At 41.0% G+C, this 18,439-nt stretch overlaps 1 protein-coding gene across 1 annotated transcript in view; it reads left to right on the forward strand.

Annotated features, from left to right (window-relative positions):
- Positions 1–18,439, forward strand: part of nphp4 (nephronophthisis 4) — a 235,828-nt gene that overhangs the window by 184,880 nt on the left and 32,509 nt on the right. Inside the window, exons 19-20 of the mRNA XM_030054965.1 lie at positions 2,797–3,005; positions 9,212–9,438. Coding sequence (XP_029910825.1) covers positions 2,797–3,005; positions 9,212–9,438 — 436 coding nt within the window. The remainder of the gene's footprint in view (positions 1–2,796; positions 3,006–9,211; positions 9,439–18,439) is intronic.

An 18,439-nucleotide genomic window follows, 5' to 3' on the forward strand; every position in this document is an offset into this window, starting at 1 on the left:
CTAATATTTTCTCGGCAAACATTGCTGCAGAGCTCAGCTGCTAAAAACTTAGAGTTGATGTGAGAGAGGCCATCCTTAGCTAAAGAGAGCACCGTTTCATCTATCAGATTGAAGCACTTTGCTGACCCACACATTTTCTGATATAACGCTAACTTGGTAAAATAGTCCTTAGTAACTGGTTCACTCCACTCTTTTTTTTTTTTTTTTAGTCCTCAGCAAAACTGCTAGTTTGGCCTGAAGAGAAATCAGGCCTCTCTCTCCATAGAAAGGATTGTTTTCTGCATCCAGTGATGACACTGAAAACCTTTAAATGAGAAATGACATATTTTGGTTTCCTGTTCTTTAACCCTCCTGAACAGTCCGGTTGCTTTTCTGTACTCACATCTCAGTGCATGTGTCTGCACATGCTTATGTGTGTGTTTTTTTGTGTCAAGGAGCTGTCACTGTCTTTCTTTTGGGGTGATCATGCTTTTGCCTTTATCATTCCAGCCAGATCCATTTCACATTCTGTGTGCTGGCTCCAGCATTGAACCACTCAATTTGCAGTCTAATTGAGCCTGCAGAAGCATCTCTAGTGGCTGGCCCCAGCCCTGTTTGGATTTTGTGTGTGCATGTGTGTGTGTGTGTGTGTGTGTGTGTGTGTGTGGACGTGTGCGCGCGCATGTGTGCACACGTCCAATAAGACGCATACACACAAACCCACCCAGTCAGAGATGTCAACACCCTCACGTACTGCCTGAAGAAAGAATGGCTGGAAGACACAAATAACTGCTTGTAATGATATTGTTAAGTAGGTCTGGCTGGTCCAGAATTACACTCCACTCTGTGGGGCAGTGCACATAAACAAACCTTAGCAACTGCACATTGATCATGCATATGAACACACCAGCATGTACATGCACATTAAAAACCTCGTAGAAACACATTTACAAATGTGTGCACACACAAATTGCTTTCCTGAAACGCTGCAGTAATTTAGTAACAGTTGCAAATCTTGTTGCTGTGCAAATCTCCTAACCCCCCCAGCCTCCGCTGCACCACCAGCCTGCCACCAAAACTCCTCTGTTTTTGCCCTTCTCTTACACATAATAGATTAAACCCCCTCCCTGTGCAACCCCACCCTCCATGCCAGTTCAACACACAGTAGACTAATTGCTTTCAGTGGTCATGATAATAAGGAATGCCTAACAGAATGGCTAGGCTGTGTCCTTTACAGATGGGAAAAAAAATGAAAGAGACTGCAAAGACTGCAAGACAGACTTTAAATCAAATGTCTGGCAGAACTTTGGCTAATTGTTACATATGAATATATATAGATATATATATAGATATAGATATCTATCTATCTATATATATACATATATGTGTGTGTGTGTGTGTGTGTGTGTGTGGTATATATATATATATATATATATATATTTATATTTATTTATTTATTTATTTTTTCTATATGTAGGCCAGTAAGATGTGTTAAAGGTGAAAAGTAAATTAAACTGACATGCCACTCATAATTGTCTTTGGAATCTGTTTTCCATAGTCTAAGTGTTTAAAAAAAAAAAAAAAAAGTAATCCAAAATCATACAATATCATAGTTTTGAATTGCAGTACTTAAAGAGTCATTTCTTCAGATTACATAAAATCAGCACCCAAGTATCATGAATCATATCGCATTGGGGGATCCTCCTGATTCCTATTCTTTTTGTTGTTTGTGTGTGTGTGTGCGTGTGTGTGTACACCATTGTGCCCAGTTCCCTCAACTACTCTACTCCCACTCCAGTCTGCCAGTGGCTTTGTAGGAAGCAGTGCTCCCAGACGCTATCTGGTTAGGTGACTGGCAGTCGACCCAATGCCTCTTTGATAAGGAGGCATGGAAAAATGTCCAGGGATAAAGAGCGCTACTGGGAGAGGAAGGGAGGGAGAATCAGCGAGAGAGGGTGGGCGGCGGGTAGGATTTAGGGGTGAGGGAATGCCCCTGTGTATATGTGCGTTCACAAGCAGGGAGAAATCCATTCCGCCTGGTTGGTTATCACTGAGGAGCAACAGAGTCAAGCAATATTCCAGCAAGGTCTTTAGATGAAAGAGGCTACTTGACATGAAGCTCATGTCCCTGCCTCTCTCTCTCTCTCTTCCTCTCTTTTTCTCCTCTCTCCATCTCTGTCTGTCTCTATCGGTTCATGTACCACTCACTTTATTTCTCTACATTGCACTGATTACTATATATGTGGCTACTTCCAGCTTATTTTCCTCTTGATTTAAGCCTTTTGCCAGCACATTCATCACATGTCAGTAAATTGAGTGAGGGAAAATTTCTCATTGTATTAGATAACAGTAATATGATTTTTGTGACTCTCAGTTCTAAGTTGAATGTTTGAGTGTTGTTTAAAGTGCAAGATTATTCAAATTTGAAAAGCCTTTAAAGAAATTTGCATGATCCAGTCCAAATGAGGAGGGATTATTAGATGACTAGTAGATGAATCAGGTATTTTAATCAGGTATTTCAGAGTTGGCAGAGGATATGTAGCCATGGAGTGGAGAGATAATCTGGGAGTGTTATAGAAGTAGTCTGTCTTCCAGCAGTCAGGGTTTTGCCCAGTTGTCATGAAGCCAGTTGTTTGACTGGACTTCAGTCTGTGTACAAGCTGTTGCTTCTTGTACTCCAACAATACTTAATCCGTCAGGCCCAATCCCTTGGACATTTGGTGGGCTTTGAGAGCATATGGTCAAAATGGCAAAGAGATTAGATTCTACTGTGTTCTGTAAATCTATTCATGGTTATGGGCTGTTTTTCCCTTGCAGAGAGGAACATAGCGCGAGCAAAGCGACTGGAGATGGACAGGGATCTTGTGGCATTGTTCAGGAACAAAATCAAAGCTGACGCCCCCATGCCCGACGGGCGCAACCCAGACGAGCCCAACGACAGCCGCCAGCACAAACTCAACCGAATGGCTGCCGTGCATCAGCGGGAAGGCAAGGAAGCTGCAGAGAGCCAAGCGAAAGTGACGAAGGTAACGGTGAGGTCGAACTCCACTTGTGAGCCAATGGGAAGTCAAGCATGGCCTATCTCCAAAGCACAACCGCCATAGTCCGTGTCTCCACTCAAATCTTGAATGGATAACTGAGGCAATGCCATAGCTTTCATTCCGGCTCAGCATGCTGTGAAATATGTCTTGAGAGCTCTTTAGTGGTGGAGTGTCTCCCAGCTAGACTGGCAGAGGTACAATGCTCGTGGCGACATGCCCTTCAACCCTCTGTGTTTTAGCGGCTATATAAGGAGGTGTTAATTGTTCCTCTACCTGGGGGCACATTTTGTGCTTTCACCCATGGATGCACATGCTAAATGTGATTTTGGCTTTGGTGCATGTGTGTGTCAGATGCGATACACTTCCATTGTTGAGACCTGTGATTTATGCATTTCTCATTGCTATCAGCACTACATGGAATGCAGCTGGTTTGCAAGACTATATTGAGCACAAAAAGAGGACTTCAGAGCAGACGTCTGTGCAGTGCAGGTCATGCGAGACCCCCTACAGATGGTGGTGGTGTGCTCATTTGCTTGTTTGTCTTGTTTTAATTGGTGGTGTGCATAATTGATGTCACTTGTTTGGCTCCCAATGATTAATACTCCTTCTAAGGTCAGAGACATAATATAAAGCAATGATCTGAAAAAATGTTTGACCAATAGAAAGACCCATATTCTTATTTTTGACCCATAAGAATATTTTACATCTTTCACATGCTAAAAAAAAAAACGTGGGGTCTTTGCTGTTTATACAGCTTAATGATTCATGTTTTTCTCAAAGTCAGTGATATAATATATAGCAAGCATATACCAAATCATTTGGCCAGTAAAAATATGCTGTCTTTTTTCAAGATGCTATAAAAAGCAATATATTCAATTCTCAGTATATATATATATATTAGTGTTACAGTGGATTCTTATATGACATCACCAAGATTTATAATTTTCAAACATTACATGCTCCACAGAGATCAACAATACACAAAATTTGGTAAATCTCATCATATCTGGTGTCTTTGTCACACTAAAGCAGCATGTATGAAAATCCTAAGGCTGCTCAGTTAGGACTCATGATGGTCACTGGCAAAGAGTACGGCTTGCCGCCTGGCGGGTGGTCTTGGTAGAATGACTTGTGGGCGAGTGCGACAGAAAATGGTGAGGGTGCGCATGGTTGCAGCACAAAAGGCAGTGGGAGCAGGCAGGAGAGGCCTGTGCAGACCTCTACTTTAAACTGCTGTGCAATCCAAATTGGATTTCACTTTTAAGAGCTGATAGTTGTGAGCTTGTAGCTTAAAACTTCCGTTTTTTGTCAGACTTTCTTTAACCACCCTGAACTTGAGAATAAGGCACTTAATATTCTCAAAAACAATGTGGCATCAAATGCCATTATGGCATTATGCTTGTTTGAACTGTATCGCATGACATTTATTAATACACTGGCTATGATGTTACCCTAGTAACCTAATGAATTCAGATTCATTTGCAGCACAGACTTGAAAACATTTGACAATACATAGAGTTTTTGATTAGACATACTTATGCAAATAGTTCCACCAAGTAATTTACAGGGTAATTACAAATGAAAGTAATAATAAAAACAAACATGAAAGTTGAGAATCTTACCCAGATAGTTGTACTGGTGCCTCCGTCTGAACACACACAGTCCTTTAACATCTTCCCTGTCACAAGAAAAGGAGCTTCAGAGGGCGTTTACTCCTCCAAAATGAATGATGTAGATACAGGCTGGAAAACAATAACAACGGTGGCACAAAACAGAAAAATTGATTTGAAGTATGCACAGCAACCCACATTTGTTTTGGCGTCACTTTCAACACTCTTTTCAGCCCCTTGCTTCCAAAATGCCTGAAATATTTTCTGCCATAGCACTTCTGCTGTATCACCATGCAGCAGTGATGCAGTCCAATTTAGAGATAAAATTATTCTGTCTAGCTAATATGCAAACACATTAATATAAGCAGTACAAAAAAACAAAATGTCAGTGACAACGTATTGTGTCACTACCCAACAAGCATTCAACAGATGGTGACATGCAGGAAGATGACAAAGTCCCAACACCTTATCACAGCTTTGGAAACTGTTCTGAGCTGAAATGTCCAAGTGTTTGCTGGATATGTGTTGATACTGACATATGCTGGCATACCATATTTGTTGAAAAATATCTCTAACTACACAGCAAAGCTTCTGACGTTTAATACATACCAAATTCTCCAAAGCTGTTTTGTTTGTACTTTTTGCCATTCTATAATGTAATGTTACATTTACATTTTGTGCTCACTTTGGACCAACATTGAACCTGCAGGTAGTATAAACCTAAGGGGTTGGAGGTGGTGATCTTCTACCCAATACGGAACCCTTTTACAGCCTCCTCTCTTATAGTTTTGTTGAAAGTGCACCACAACTGAAAAAGAAAGGAAAGAGCTACATTCACAAAAAGTGGGAGGATTACATCGTCCCACTGTGAAAGGATTACATGCGGGAGAAATGACTAGCAACAGGCAGTCGTTTGACATTAAAACAGTGATGGAAAGGAAGACTGTGGAGGTCAGCACGCTGGATGCATAAATATACAGTCCCCTCCAGAACTGTTCGAACACAGGCCAATTCCTTTATTTTTGCTGTAAACTGAGAACATTTGGGTTTGACATCAAAAGATGAATATGAGACAAGCGATCAGTATTTCAGATTCTGTTTCCAGGTATTTAAATCTAGATTTGTTAAAAAAAAAATCTTAGAAGATACACTATATTACCAAAAGTATTCGCTCACCTGCCTTTACTCATACTATGAACTGAAGTGCCATCCCATTCCTAACCCATAGAGTTCAATATGATGTCGGTCCACCTTTTGCAGCTATTACAGCTTCAACTCTTCTGGGAAGACTGTCCACAAGGTTGAGGAGAGTGTTTATAGGAATTTTTGACCATTCTTCCAAAAGCGCATTGGTGAGGTCACACACTGATGTTGGTCGAGAAGGCCTGGCTCTCAGTCTCCGCTCTAATTCATCCCAAAGGTGTTCTATCGGGTTCAGGTCAGGACTCTGTGCAGGCCAGTCAAGTTCATCCACACCAGACTCTGTCATCCATGTCTTTATGGACCTTGCTTTGTGCACTGGTGCACAGTCATGTTGGAAGAGGAAGGGGCCCGCTCCAAACTGTTCCCACAAGGTTGGGAGCATGGAATTGTCCAAAATGTTTTGGTATCCTGAAGCATTCAAAGTTCCTTTCACTGGAACTAAGGGGCCAAGCCCAGCTCCTGAAAAACAACCCCACACCATAATTCCTCCTCCACCAAATTTCACAGTCGGCACAATGCAGTCTGAAATGTACCGTTCTCCTGGCAACCTCCAAACCCAGACTCGTCCATCAGATTGCCAGATGGAAAAGCGTGATTCATCACTCCAGAGAACGCGTCTCCACTGCTCTAGAGGCCAGTGGCGGCGTGCTTTACACCATTGCATCCGACGCTTTGCATTGCACTTGGTGATGTGTGGCTTGGCTGCAGCTGCTCGGCCATGGAAACCCATTCCATGAAGCTCTCTGCGTACTGTACTTGGGCTAATCTGAAGGTCACATGAAGTTTGTAGCTCTGTAGCAATTGACTGTGCAGAAAGTCGGCGACCTCTTTGCACTATGCGCTTCAGCATCCGCTGACCCCTCTCCGTCACTTTAGGTGGCCTACCACTTCGTGGCTGAGTTGCTGTTGTTCCCAAACGCTTCCATTTTGTTATAATAGAGCTGACAGTTGACTGTGGAATATTTAGGAGCGAGGAAATTTCACGACTGGATTTGTTGCACAGGTGGCATCCTATGACAGTTCCACGCTGGAATTCACTGAGCTCCTGAGAGCGGCCCATTCTTTCACAAATGTCTTGTTTCACAGTCTGCATGCCTGAGTGCTTGATTTTATACACCTGTGGCCAGGCCAAGTGATTAGGACACCTGATTCTGATCATTTGAATGGGTGAGCGAATACTTTTGGTAATATAGTGTAGCATCATTTGTAACGGAACACCACATTTTTAGGTGAGCAAAATATAGGAACAGATAGACCAAAAATATATTCCTTGGTTGTTTCTGCAGTGTGTTGTAGGTCGTTGTCTTGCTGCATGATGATTTCCCGATCAGTTAGGATTAGGGTTAGGGTTGCATCTTTCTTTAAATTGGCAGACCTTTTCTTTACAGTTCTCACAATGTTTCTGTCATCAACTGCTGATGTTTTCCTTGGTCTACCGGTTTGATGTCTGTTGCTCACTCAACAGTGGTTTCTTTCTTCTTCAGGACATTCCAAATTGTTGTACTGGCTATGGCCAATGTTTGTGCCAAGGGTCTGGTTGATTTTCCATCTTCTCTCAGCTTCAAAATTGCTTGCTTTTCTCCCATAGACAGCTCTCTGGTCTTCATGTCGGTTACACTTTTTTAACTATAAATGCAGTCTGCACAGGCAAAACCCAAAGTTGAAACTCAGAGTAGACATTCAGTACTATTTATTGTTTGAACAATCAATGTAATGGGACACACCTGGACAGCAAAAAACACCTGGCAGTCACATGTTCCAATAATTATGCGCACTTAGAAAATGGGTGGGTGCAAACAAAAGGTACTTTCTTCAAAGTTTTTTTTAGCAGATCTAAACATTGCACAAAAAGTAAGGAAATTTGTGTTTGGTAGATTATTTCTTTGTTTGTGACAATGCTTCTTGGCAATAAATCTTATACTGTTGGAAAGCCTGTTTATTTCCCTTTTAAATTGTGGCACATTTGTAAGGAACATGCATTTGTGGGATGAGGAGCAGAGCTGAGTATATGGGTTGCGCCCAGGGGTTAAAGTGGGTTGGAGCCCTCCGGAGCTGAGCTCCACCACCTCAGAGCTCAGCTCCACCACCTCGGAGCTCAGCTCCGCCACCTTAGTCAAATAAATAAATTATTCAATTCAAACTGGCAGTAGTGCCACGGACTACAGGTCATTTTCGCATGCACAGTCTGCATGGCTCTCTCATGAGCGCCGAGATGCTCAGCAAATCAGAGCGCAACATCACCCTCTTGCTGAAAAGGTGCCGTGCACAGCACGGCCGACTCTGGGAGGGGCGCCTGTAATGGCGGGAGGGGCGCCGGTGCCAAATCTTCTCTGCCAATGCCTAACAGCTTATTGTGTTGTTGCTATTGACTCTTGTTTTGAGCTTCTGGTACCCCTAGGTGCTGCCAATCAGGTGCCTGATTGGCACCTGATTGAGAGAGATATTGAGATGAGATTCTGCAACCGGTGGCAATCCCATATCTCCACAGTCTGGGACCGAACTCTGTCCTCCAAGATGATAACACTCGCCCCCACAGAGCGGGTTTATCAGAGACTACCTCCAGAATTTGGGAGTGGAGAGGATGGAATGGCCTGCCAGCAGTCCTGACCTCAACCCCACTGAACACATGTGGGATCAGCTTGGGTGTGCTGTCCATGCCAGAGTGACCAACACAACCACGTTGGCTGACTTGCCACAAATGCTGGTTGAAGAATGGGATGCCATCCCACAGCAGTGTGGCCAGGCTGGTGACCAGCATGAGGAGGAGGTGCCAGGCTGTTGTGGCTGTGTATGGTTCTTCCACACGCTACTGAGGCTCCTGTTTGTTAAATGAATAAATTGTTAAATTGCCAATGTGTCTTGTTTCTTCAAACATCAATCATTCAATCCACCAAACACCAGACAAAAGTCAGTCGCAGAATAAGCTGTTTGGCATTGGCAGAGATCCCACATCCTTAATTTTTGTGTGATGTTCAGATGTAAATACCAGGACATAGAAGCTGAAATACTGATTTATTGTCTCATATTCATCTTTTGATGTCAAACCCAAATGTTTTCAGTGTGCAGCAAAAATAAAGGAATTGGCCTCACTGGTTCTGATGACCTAGGTTAATTTCCCAACTAACACTTTTGCTGAGTGAGTTTTCATTTTCAGTAAATCATTTTCATTTAACCATGATCAAAATGCTGCCCTAACTAATCCAAATTTTGATTTGCCTAACCTTAACCAAAGTTGTTCTACTCATCTAATGTACAGTAAATGTAAAAGCCAAATTTTTCACATGATGAACATGAGAAAATGGCACACCTAATTTCTAATTTGTTTTTACAGCATTTTGGAATGTCTTTTTAACCCTTTGCCATCTTTTGGGGTGTTAGGGTCAGAGGAAGGAGCAAGCCCAGTTAGCCAGAGAGCTGCATCAAATCAAGCCCTACCAGGAGCGAAACAAGGCAGAGGGCATCGCCAACATGCTGAGCCAGGCCATCACTACTCAGCATCTGGTGTACGCCAGCCTGGGCTCAGCTGAGTACATGGAGTTTGTCCTTAAAAACCCCTTCAATGTACCACAGACAGTCACCATCCACAGCGAAGACCCTGATCTCAGGTAAGGCCAGAGGCACATTACATGATTATATGTTGCAGGACATCTCATATTTGCCAAACTACCAAATCCCATCTTGTATCAAAGTACTGCAAAAACTTTGGGATGAGGCAACAATACGAGTTTGTGCACAGTAAGGGATTTCTTAATAAGGGATTGCATAACCTTAACTGGGCCAGAGTGTTTTTGACTTCCTTAGACGTTGTGAATGGGTTTCTCTTCACCATGGTCGTCCAGGCCTTTTGGTGTTGCTGAGCTTACCAGTACATTCCTTCTTTTTCAGGATATACCAAACCGTTGATTTGGCTACTCCTAAAGTTGTTGCTCTCTGTCTGATTATTATTATTATTATTATTTTTGCTTTTTGAGCCTAATGTTGGCCTCCTTCACCTGCGACCTTTTTGGATCGCATGTTGAGGGTTCTGATAAACAACACCAAGCGCAAATACAAACACCCTGGAATGAACTCCAGCCCTTTGATTTTCTTATTTTGTCATGGAAAAACGAGGGAAGCTACACCTGCCCATGTAACTGCTTAAAAAAATCAGAGTCGGGTTATATCATTCCATTAAATTCATTATTTTTTTTAAAAAATGTAAAGATTATGCCACCACAACAAACCAGCCAAGAAAAGACCGCCCACCAAAATTCATGGACCACACAAGGAGAGACAACAGAGGCCTTGTTCAGACTGCCAGGCCAAATCCATTTTTTTTTTTTTTTTTTTCGGATTGTATCAAGATTTATTTTATAAAGTCTAGACAGCAAAACAAAACAAAACAAAAAAACACATGGAATGTGATTTTTGCAAATCACATCCAAACTACATCTAGAGGTGGTTGCGATTCCAAGCTCCATAGGCGAGACTAGAGTATGAGTCCATCGGTCCACTTTAAGCCTCAGACTCCACAGACCTAAGCTCCTAGTTTTAATTTCTTATTTGTTTCACAATAAAAAAAATAATTTGCATGTTCAAACTGGTAGGCATGTTGTATAAATCAAATGATACAAGACCCCCAAAAGTACATTCTAATTCCAGGTTTTACAGCAACAAAACAGGGAAAACGCCACAGGGGTGAATACTTTTTTAAGCCACTGCAGCTTAACACTTGCCAACATGCTTGCTCATTTTCATCATAACAGTTGGTGCTGTTTGTTTAACTTCGGCACTCTTGTACTATGTAGTATGATTCATCTGTATGATTGGACGAGTAAACTACTGATAGACAGATGGTTGTTCCAATCACTGTTGTTCTGTCAACCGGTTTGAATCCAAGAGGCCAGATTTTGTTTTGTGAAGTGAATGTTGGAAACAAAATAAGCGTATGGCTGTGCCAGGCTACCAGGTTCCTGCAGGTTCCTGAATAACTCCCACTGCATGTGTAGTGCGTGGGGCTCATATTCCACCAAAATGGGTTTACAATGAGGAGCGTGTTGTTTTGACTGGTGTCAGGTTGGTGATTAGCGGCTCAGACATCAGCAGCAGGATAATCTCTGCTGCATTGTTAAGTGATAGTCCGTCCCTGCCTAATCGTCTAGTGTGAGCATATTTACCACTGAGAGACAGAAAAGCTGAGAATTATGTGTTTTCAAGGTCAGCTAGGATTTTATAAGTCGCCGTGTTCCCTTCTGTGTGCTTGTGCTGTAATGTGAAAAGATGGCCAAGCCCGATTTATTTATACAGCATATTTCATGCTACTCAAAGTGCTTTGCAAACATGATGAGGGAAAAAACATCAGAGACAGAAAAACAGCTAAAAATATAAAACAGAATATTATAATATTACAAGATGATGGGATCAAAGATTTTTATGTCTGAAAGTGTGTGTTTTTTATTCAGTTTGTGGGAGTCTGATTAACAGTTTGAACACTATTCTCATATGATGCATGTATGTATGGGAGTGTGCAAGTGTGTGTTTGTGTGTGCCTTATTTTATTGCCTTATTTTTATATTTTGAGGCAGAATATATGTAAAACACATTTCCACTACATGTCAACAAAGATCCAGTCTAGCTCCTGCAGCACCACAATCAATTGTACTTGACATACTAGATGCAAGCAATGCTGGTGAAATGCTAAATACCCCCTTTAATGCACACATAGCCACCGTTACGGCTAAAGTAGCCAGGATGACCCGTTCCTCTTTTCCATTCAGTGTTTGTTTCCCTCAGTTAGCACCAACACTAATCTTCTCCCATAGTCCTCTGTTATGGATTCCACTCATGCCTGAGGTTTGGATTAACATACATCATGTTGATCATCAAAGGCTGGAGTGTGCTTTGGATGAATAATTATGGCATTAGCTCGGCCACCAGGCCTACCAGGTCTAATTGAGGATCAGCAATCGCGACATCTGTCCGATCGCCGGTTCGCCTCACTGGGCTTTTATTTTCTGATGAGGCGACGTGACGCTTTTTCCACCAAACCGTCTGCTGCCTCTTCCGAGAGCCAAGGGAGGTGTAAATAAACGAGAAACCTCCCGCCCTTTCACCACGGTGCTGGGGTTTTCAATAGCCAAATTTAGGTCAGTCAATCAGAGTAAGTGACTTCATTCAACACCTGGACCAGGGAAATGAACATCCACCACCCAAAACTCAGGTCATACAGGTGAATGGTGTGGTTATCATGAATATTGCAGGATTGTAGTAACTTACAATTACATCAACAGTTGATGCTGCACACCTACATAGGAGCTGTGGGACCAGACAGCGTCTGCACTCGCTGTGATTTAGTTTCTGTACAAACAAGCAGAACCATTCAGAGTCTTACTTCTGTTTCAGTTTAGGCTCTGTCTTTCTGCCATAAGTCAATAATACCCAAGGACAAACAGAGTAAACATACTGCAGAGAGCAGCACAGAATGGAATAAACCAATTTTCACAGCACAGAACAGAATTAACCATTTTCACCATGATTTCTCCTTTACCCATAGTTACTTTAATACACTGTCTGAACTTTTTGACAGTTATATATTGAGGTAAATATTCTACACTTATGAGCTTTAATTAGTAGGTGTCTTGTAATGAAAATTTTGCTTTAACAATAAATCTTAATGTCTGAGGTGGGGTACCTGAAAAAACATTGACATTCCGAGATCCTGCTAATGTTACATCAGACATCACAAATTGATCTAAAAAAGGTTCCTGGAAATCACTACTTGTTCCAAAGCATGTCCAAATCATTTTAAAATGATTGATAGATAAAAGTTTTAACTAAAGAACTAAATTATATGTAATCAATAAACGAAACAATCTCGGTGTCAGTGATTAACAGGATTTGAGCTTGTGCCACTAGAGGCAAGGCAGTCTTTTCTCTGTTACTGTCATAGCCTTACCAAACGTTATGCCGATGAACAGATCTTCAAACTGGATGTTAGGCAGTGGATATGTTAGGCAGATGTCACTTTCTTTAAAAAAAAAAAAAAAAAATCTAAACTTTATAAAAAGCTTTCTAAGATGTGGCTGTGGTTTGAACTGATTGATTGTCATGCAACACATGACTGCCAGTAAGTGGCATGACACACACAGAGTGGGGATTGTGAAGGTGGGTCTTCTTCTCATGTGAGGACTGGCTGGTGGACGCCTTAATCATGCAGCCAAACTGTCCAACTTCAGTTTGGCCCTTTGCCTAATATCATTGAACCATTTCCTACACTGCAGCAATGGGTCTCCTAGCACAGAGAGCAATGAAGCAACCAAATGGGCTATTTCCTCCCAAGCTCATATAATTTGTGCCTTGTATTTGCTTGTGGGTATTCTGCACCTACTTACTAAGGGCATGAGTTTTCTCTTGGGAACAGTTTCTGTTCTCCCTAGCAAAAAAAAAAAAACTGTCTGTGCCCTGTGGTGCAGAGCATACTGCCTTTAAGGAAAAGAGGTGACTTGCTTGGTCCTGATGATTCCAACCTTTACCACACGTATTGATTATGTTCCTCCTAACCTCACCTGTTTCCATCCGTGCTTCTGGTGTGCTGGACACCTCTGGCCATAAAAATTCCAAACATCAGGCACCCTGGTCCTTCTCCATGTAGGCATCAGACGTCACACACATCATAGAGCGCAAACTGTTGCTCAAATATGTCAAATTCATGTTCTCTACAGGGAAAATCCATGGGGTTTTCAAACAGTCGTGTCACAGTCTGTGATTTAAGCTGGTTTAAAACGTGGACATTTGTATCTGCCTGTCTTAAATGTGACTGGATTCACTGAATTCTGCTGCCGTTGTCCAACTGAAGACATCCTTTTGCTAACAAACAGCTGACATGACCACGCACATCACATATGTCACAGCTAGGTGAGCTCTAATGGACATTGCTTTGCCAGCTAAATTTTAGAATACAGTAATTGTAGCTGCTACTGAGGCATAAGATACCTGGTTACAAGTATATATACACGTACAAAATGGTGTAAGTATAAAGCAATATAAAATTACACTAAGGAGTAAATTTATTTGTACAAACGTCACTTGATATTTCCTGTGTGTGAGGTTGTAATTGTGTGGCCGGGCATTGCGGGTTGCTAACCACTTTGGTTTTTAAAATTACATGGATCGCTTTCAGATAGGAACAGGCAATATATCGAATATACTCAACGTATCGTGGCTTGTCCTACGTATGATATAGTAAATGACTATGTTGTTAACATCAGATACAAACTGTCACGTAATTTTTGTAAGCTGCTGGCATGAGACTTGCTTTGGCATTTCGCTTCTGTCACTCTCTTCTCTCACTATCTCTATTTTTGCTTGCACTGCTGGCTTTCATTGATGTATATTTCATTGCTACTAACTATTTTCTTTATTGTTTTGTATATGGTTTGGTGGAGCTATGTTCCTTCTGTTTTTTAATTATTTGTCAGACATGACTCCTGGCAAGAGAAACCACTAATGAATATAAACAAGAATGTTTTAATGCACTGACTTATGTTGCAGGGGCTACAAGGCTATAAGAAAAAATCTTTTGTGACATAGAAACAAACATCCAAATGTTAAAAAAATATTTTTAAGGCACTGGTAAAGCTGCGCTCATTTCTTTCATAGTTGATTGATTTTATGGTCTGGATATCTTGAAAATGCTAACAAATCCGACACAGATGCTGACAGGACTTCTGAAGCCTATGCATCCTTGACTGCACTTTGTGGCATGTGCCATCGATTCACGAGTTAGTTCAAGGTAGAGCCCTATGTGTCATCACTGTGACTGTGCCATGAGAATGTACGGAATCCACTGAGGTGACATGACTTTTGTCACACCACACTGTCTGCTTCTTCCTCCAAGAGCTGTGGAAGGTGTAAACAAACAGGAAGCCTTCATTTGATGTGCTCACCCTGTTCCTCTGTTGTGGTGGCGTGCCTGAACTCCGGCTAGATCAGTGCACAGAGACTCTGCAAGGCTGTTAGCTCCTCATCAATATTTCAGCCAGTGTTTGACAAGAACTTTTATTGAGAACGCAAATAAGACCCCCAGTTACCCCTATCTCCTACACAAGCAACCTGGAAAAAGATTGAAGCACAACCTGAAATACAGTCAGACTTTGAGCGGAGAATACTTGGAGAAAGACTCAAAGCTAGAAAGAGAGTTCTAGCTTTGATGTTTATTTTTTGTTTTGTTTTGTTTTGTTTTTCTTTTCTTTGAGCCCGAAAGCTCTTCTTGACGGGGAGAACACGTCTGCTACCTGTTGCCATCCATTTTGCATGGCTATGTTTTACGCTTGGCCTGAGCAGGGCCCATGCCAGCCATGGCTGCTGGCTACCAAAGGGGAAGCTGGGATAACTCAGTAGTTCCACAGCTGCTTTTGTTCAAAGGTTCCTCTTTCTCTCTTGTTATGTCTCTCTTATTCATTTAGTTTTCCATCCTGATGTAGGGGAGACCGGGGATGATAGTAACACTTTTTGTTTGAGCAAGTGTAACTCAGTGGTTCTTTGTGCTAGAGATCTCAAATTTTGATTTACCCATATTTGTCTGCTATAAATGACATACACTTGGACTTCTACTACACCATCACAGATTATGTAAATTAATGTCAAATACAAAGAGGTATGTTGTTACAACCTACCCCAGTACCGGGGTGAGTTGTAACACTACTTGGGGATGGTTGTAACAATTAAATTATTATGCTTAAAAAAGATCCACACTAATAAATGTATGGACGCACATTAATTAATGATAAAGAAGGGACCATAAACTTGTAACACTACAAAAATAATAATAATAAAATAATTAAAAGTATAAGTTAAATACAATAAAATATATATATATATATATATATATATATATATATATATATATATATATATATATACATACATATAAAATAAAGAATAATATAAAATAAAGAATAATAAAGTATAAACTGGTGTGTGTTGTGTGTGTGTTTTGTAGCCTGAAACAGGTTAATGTGAAAAAGCATTTGAACACTTGGAGATCTGTGGAACAATCAACAAACCACTTTTGAACAGTGTTTATAAGGTGCAGAAGTACTTAGTAATAAGTAACTATTAACTAAGTAACTATTAGCTAGGCAAACTGCCTAAGGCATAATACATATGTTTAATTAGATAGGTGAAGAACTGTTACAACCCTCCCCATGCCAGGCAGACATTAAAAAGCTAATCGTTTTTAGCATTTAGCTTCAAAGCTAGCACTAATGCAACACATCAAATTAAACTAGTTGAACTACTACTTGAGCTTATGTAAGTGAAACAATTGTATCTACAACACAATGGACACTGCAAAAAATATTTGCAAAGAAAATTTTTACTTTCTTACCTGAAAAATCATTTTTGGCTCCAGAATAGACAGTTTTCAACTCAGAGACATGAGGCTTCACCAGTGAGCTAAATTTGTAAGTGGGCATGAACTGTATTGATGACATCACCACAGCTCGTTTCTGATTGGTCAAACTGAAAGTGTTAGAACTATCTCTTTGTTACAACCATCCCCGGTCTCCCCTACTTTTAATCATTTTCCCAATTTTTGTCCTCCTTACTCATTTAGCTTTATGTCTGGTTCTGTCTGCCCGCTTGCCTTCCAACATATTTATATTTTCTTTCCTTTTAGATGCAGCATCTCATATTGTTCCATTTGAGCTACCTCCCTACTGTTGAAGGAGATACCCCCAAACCCGCAGTCTCTGTTCTCATGATAAGCTTACATGCAATGTGGTTTGATCCAAATAGACAGGTGAGAACCTCCATATAAGGTTCATTGAATGGACTTTGGAGTCTCAACCTTAATGTTAGTAAGGTGGGGCCCTGAAAAATTCATAAATTCTCCATCTCCTATTGAGAGAAATTCCCCCCTCCATGCCCATGGGGCGGAACCTTTGAAGTTTAAAGCAGCACTTCCCTTTATGCATTTGTGTGTGAAATTTTTGCACTCAAAGAAAGGGGAAAGAGTGAGGACGAGGGGAAAAAATGACTTCCTTCTGTTAGAATGTGTTATCTTTTCCTGTTGCTTTCTTCCAGTAAATCCATTTGATGGGGATTGAGAGAGCTTACATTGACCTCTTTACCCTTTTATGAAATGTGCTGTCGGTAATTGAAATCCAAGCATTTTGTTCTGTCTATTGACTGCAGTTCTTCAGAGGATTGCTGCTATTTTTGGCCATACAGTTACAGTGTGCGGTGCATTGCAGGAAATTGCTGCTTGTTTTCTGGAAAAACCATGTTGTGAGAATGGTAATTATTACAATGTGCAGTATAATTTGTCCATACTTAAGTAAAAAAAAATGAATGTTTTATGCTTGGAAAGGTTAGATTTGCATTCAGAAAGCATTTGGCGATGTTTAAATAGCCAGAAGAAAGATCAAGGTTCCTCTCTCTACTGTACATATCATACCAATGTGCAGCTCTATTGACAAGAATTAAAAAGTATTTCTGAGACTAAGGAGGTCTAGTTCAATGAATGCCATTTTTTAGACTGACTGAAGTAATCAGTCTAAAAAATATATATTAGTAGTGCTGCTAATGTTGCACTAGTATTAGTAGTGCTGCTCCCCTGTCCCTACCAGTCCATTATGGTGAAAGAACATTGTGGGATTAAGAGGGGAAGCAGTTATAAAAGTGTAAATTTTATTAAAATAAGGGCCACTTAGAACTGCCAAAAGTTGTAATTGGAGCTTTATGTGATCTTTTCTCCCCTAAGGTGGAAAAAAGCAAATTTCAAATTGAGTTCAACTAGCTTCTTTTGTAATGTTATAACTGTGTTCCAATTCAAACCAAGAACAAAACCCTCCCAGCGCTTGCACAGTGCAAATGTTAATCTATCCTCATTCACTCTTTACATTCACTCCTTGTTTTACTTCATGTGCAACTCATTGATAATGACTCGTAACCCTGGACAGGTTGTGTTCAAAAAGGTAGTTTAAATGCTCCTGCAGTAACCTGCTCTTGAATATTCATCGTCCATGTTAGTCCATGGAAGTATTATTATATGGTGTGGTTGTAGAGTAAAGTTTGGCCTGAGCCACGCTGACTTTCCATGTGTCTCAGAATGGCATAGAAAAGTCCAAGAAATGACAGTGTGAGCTTCCAGTCCTGGACGTTAATTTGTGTGTGGTGGACTTCATGTCGTTTAGCTTTGGATCTAAACTTGCTACTTTACTACAGTATTAGATCTGTAGATTAAAGGTGCACTATGCATAACTGACTGTTGATTGGAGGGAGGTCCATTAAATCTGCACTAAATGATTTCAGAAGCTGAAACTAACCTGAGAGTTTTGTTCCTTTGCTTATATAAACCAAGTCGCTATGCCCAGACATTTTACTGTTTTATACCTTTCTCTTTTTGCTGTCAAATTACATGTATTCAAATGTAGCTCCACCTACTCCCTCCCGTACAGTATAAAACCAACGGACTCCCCCTCCCACATCACCCCTCACCTCTTTAGCCTCATTAAAGTGTCTCTGAGGCGTCACATTCTGCAGATAAATGGATCCAAATTTCAGATCAGCTGCACACGTGCCTCTGTCACTGCAGTCAGCACCGTGGCCACAGAAAAAGTTCAT

Source organism: Myripristis murdjan, chromosome 7 (genome assembly GCF_902150065.1).
Source record: "Myripristis murdjan chromosome 7, fMyrMur1.1, whole genome shotgun sequence".
NCBI classification, from domain to species: Eukaryota; Metazoa; Chordata; class Actinopteri; order Holocentriformes; family Holocentridae; genus Myripristis; species Myripristis murdjan.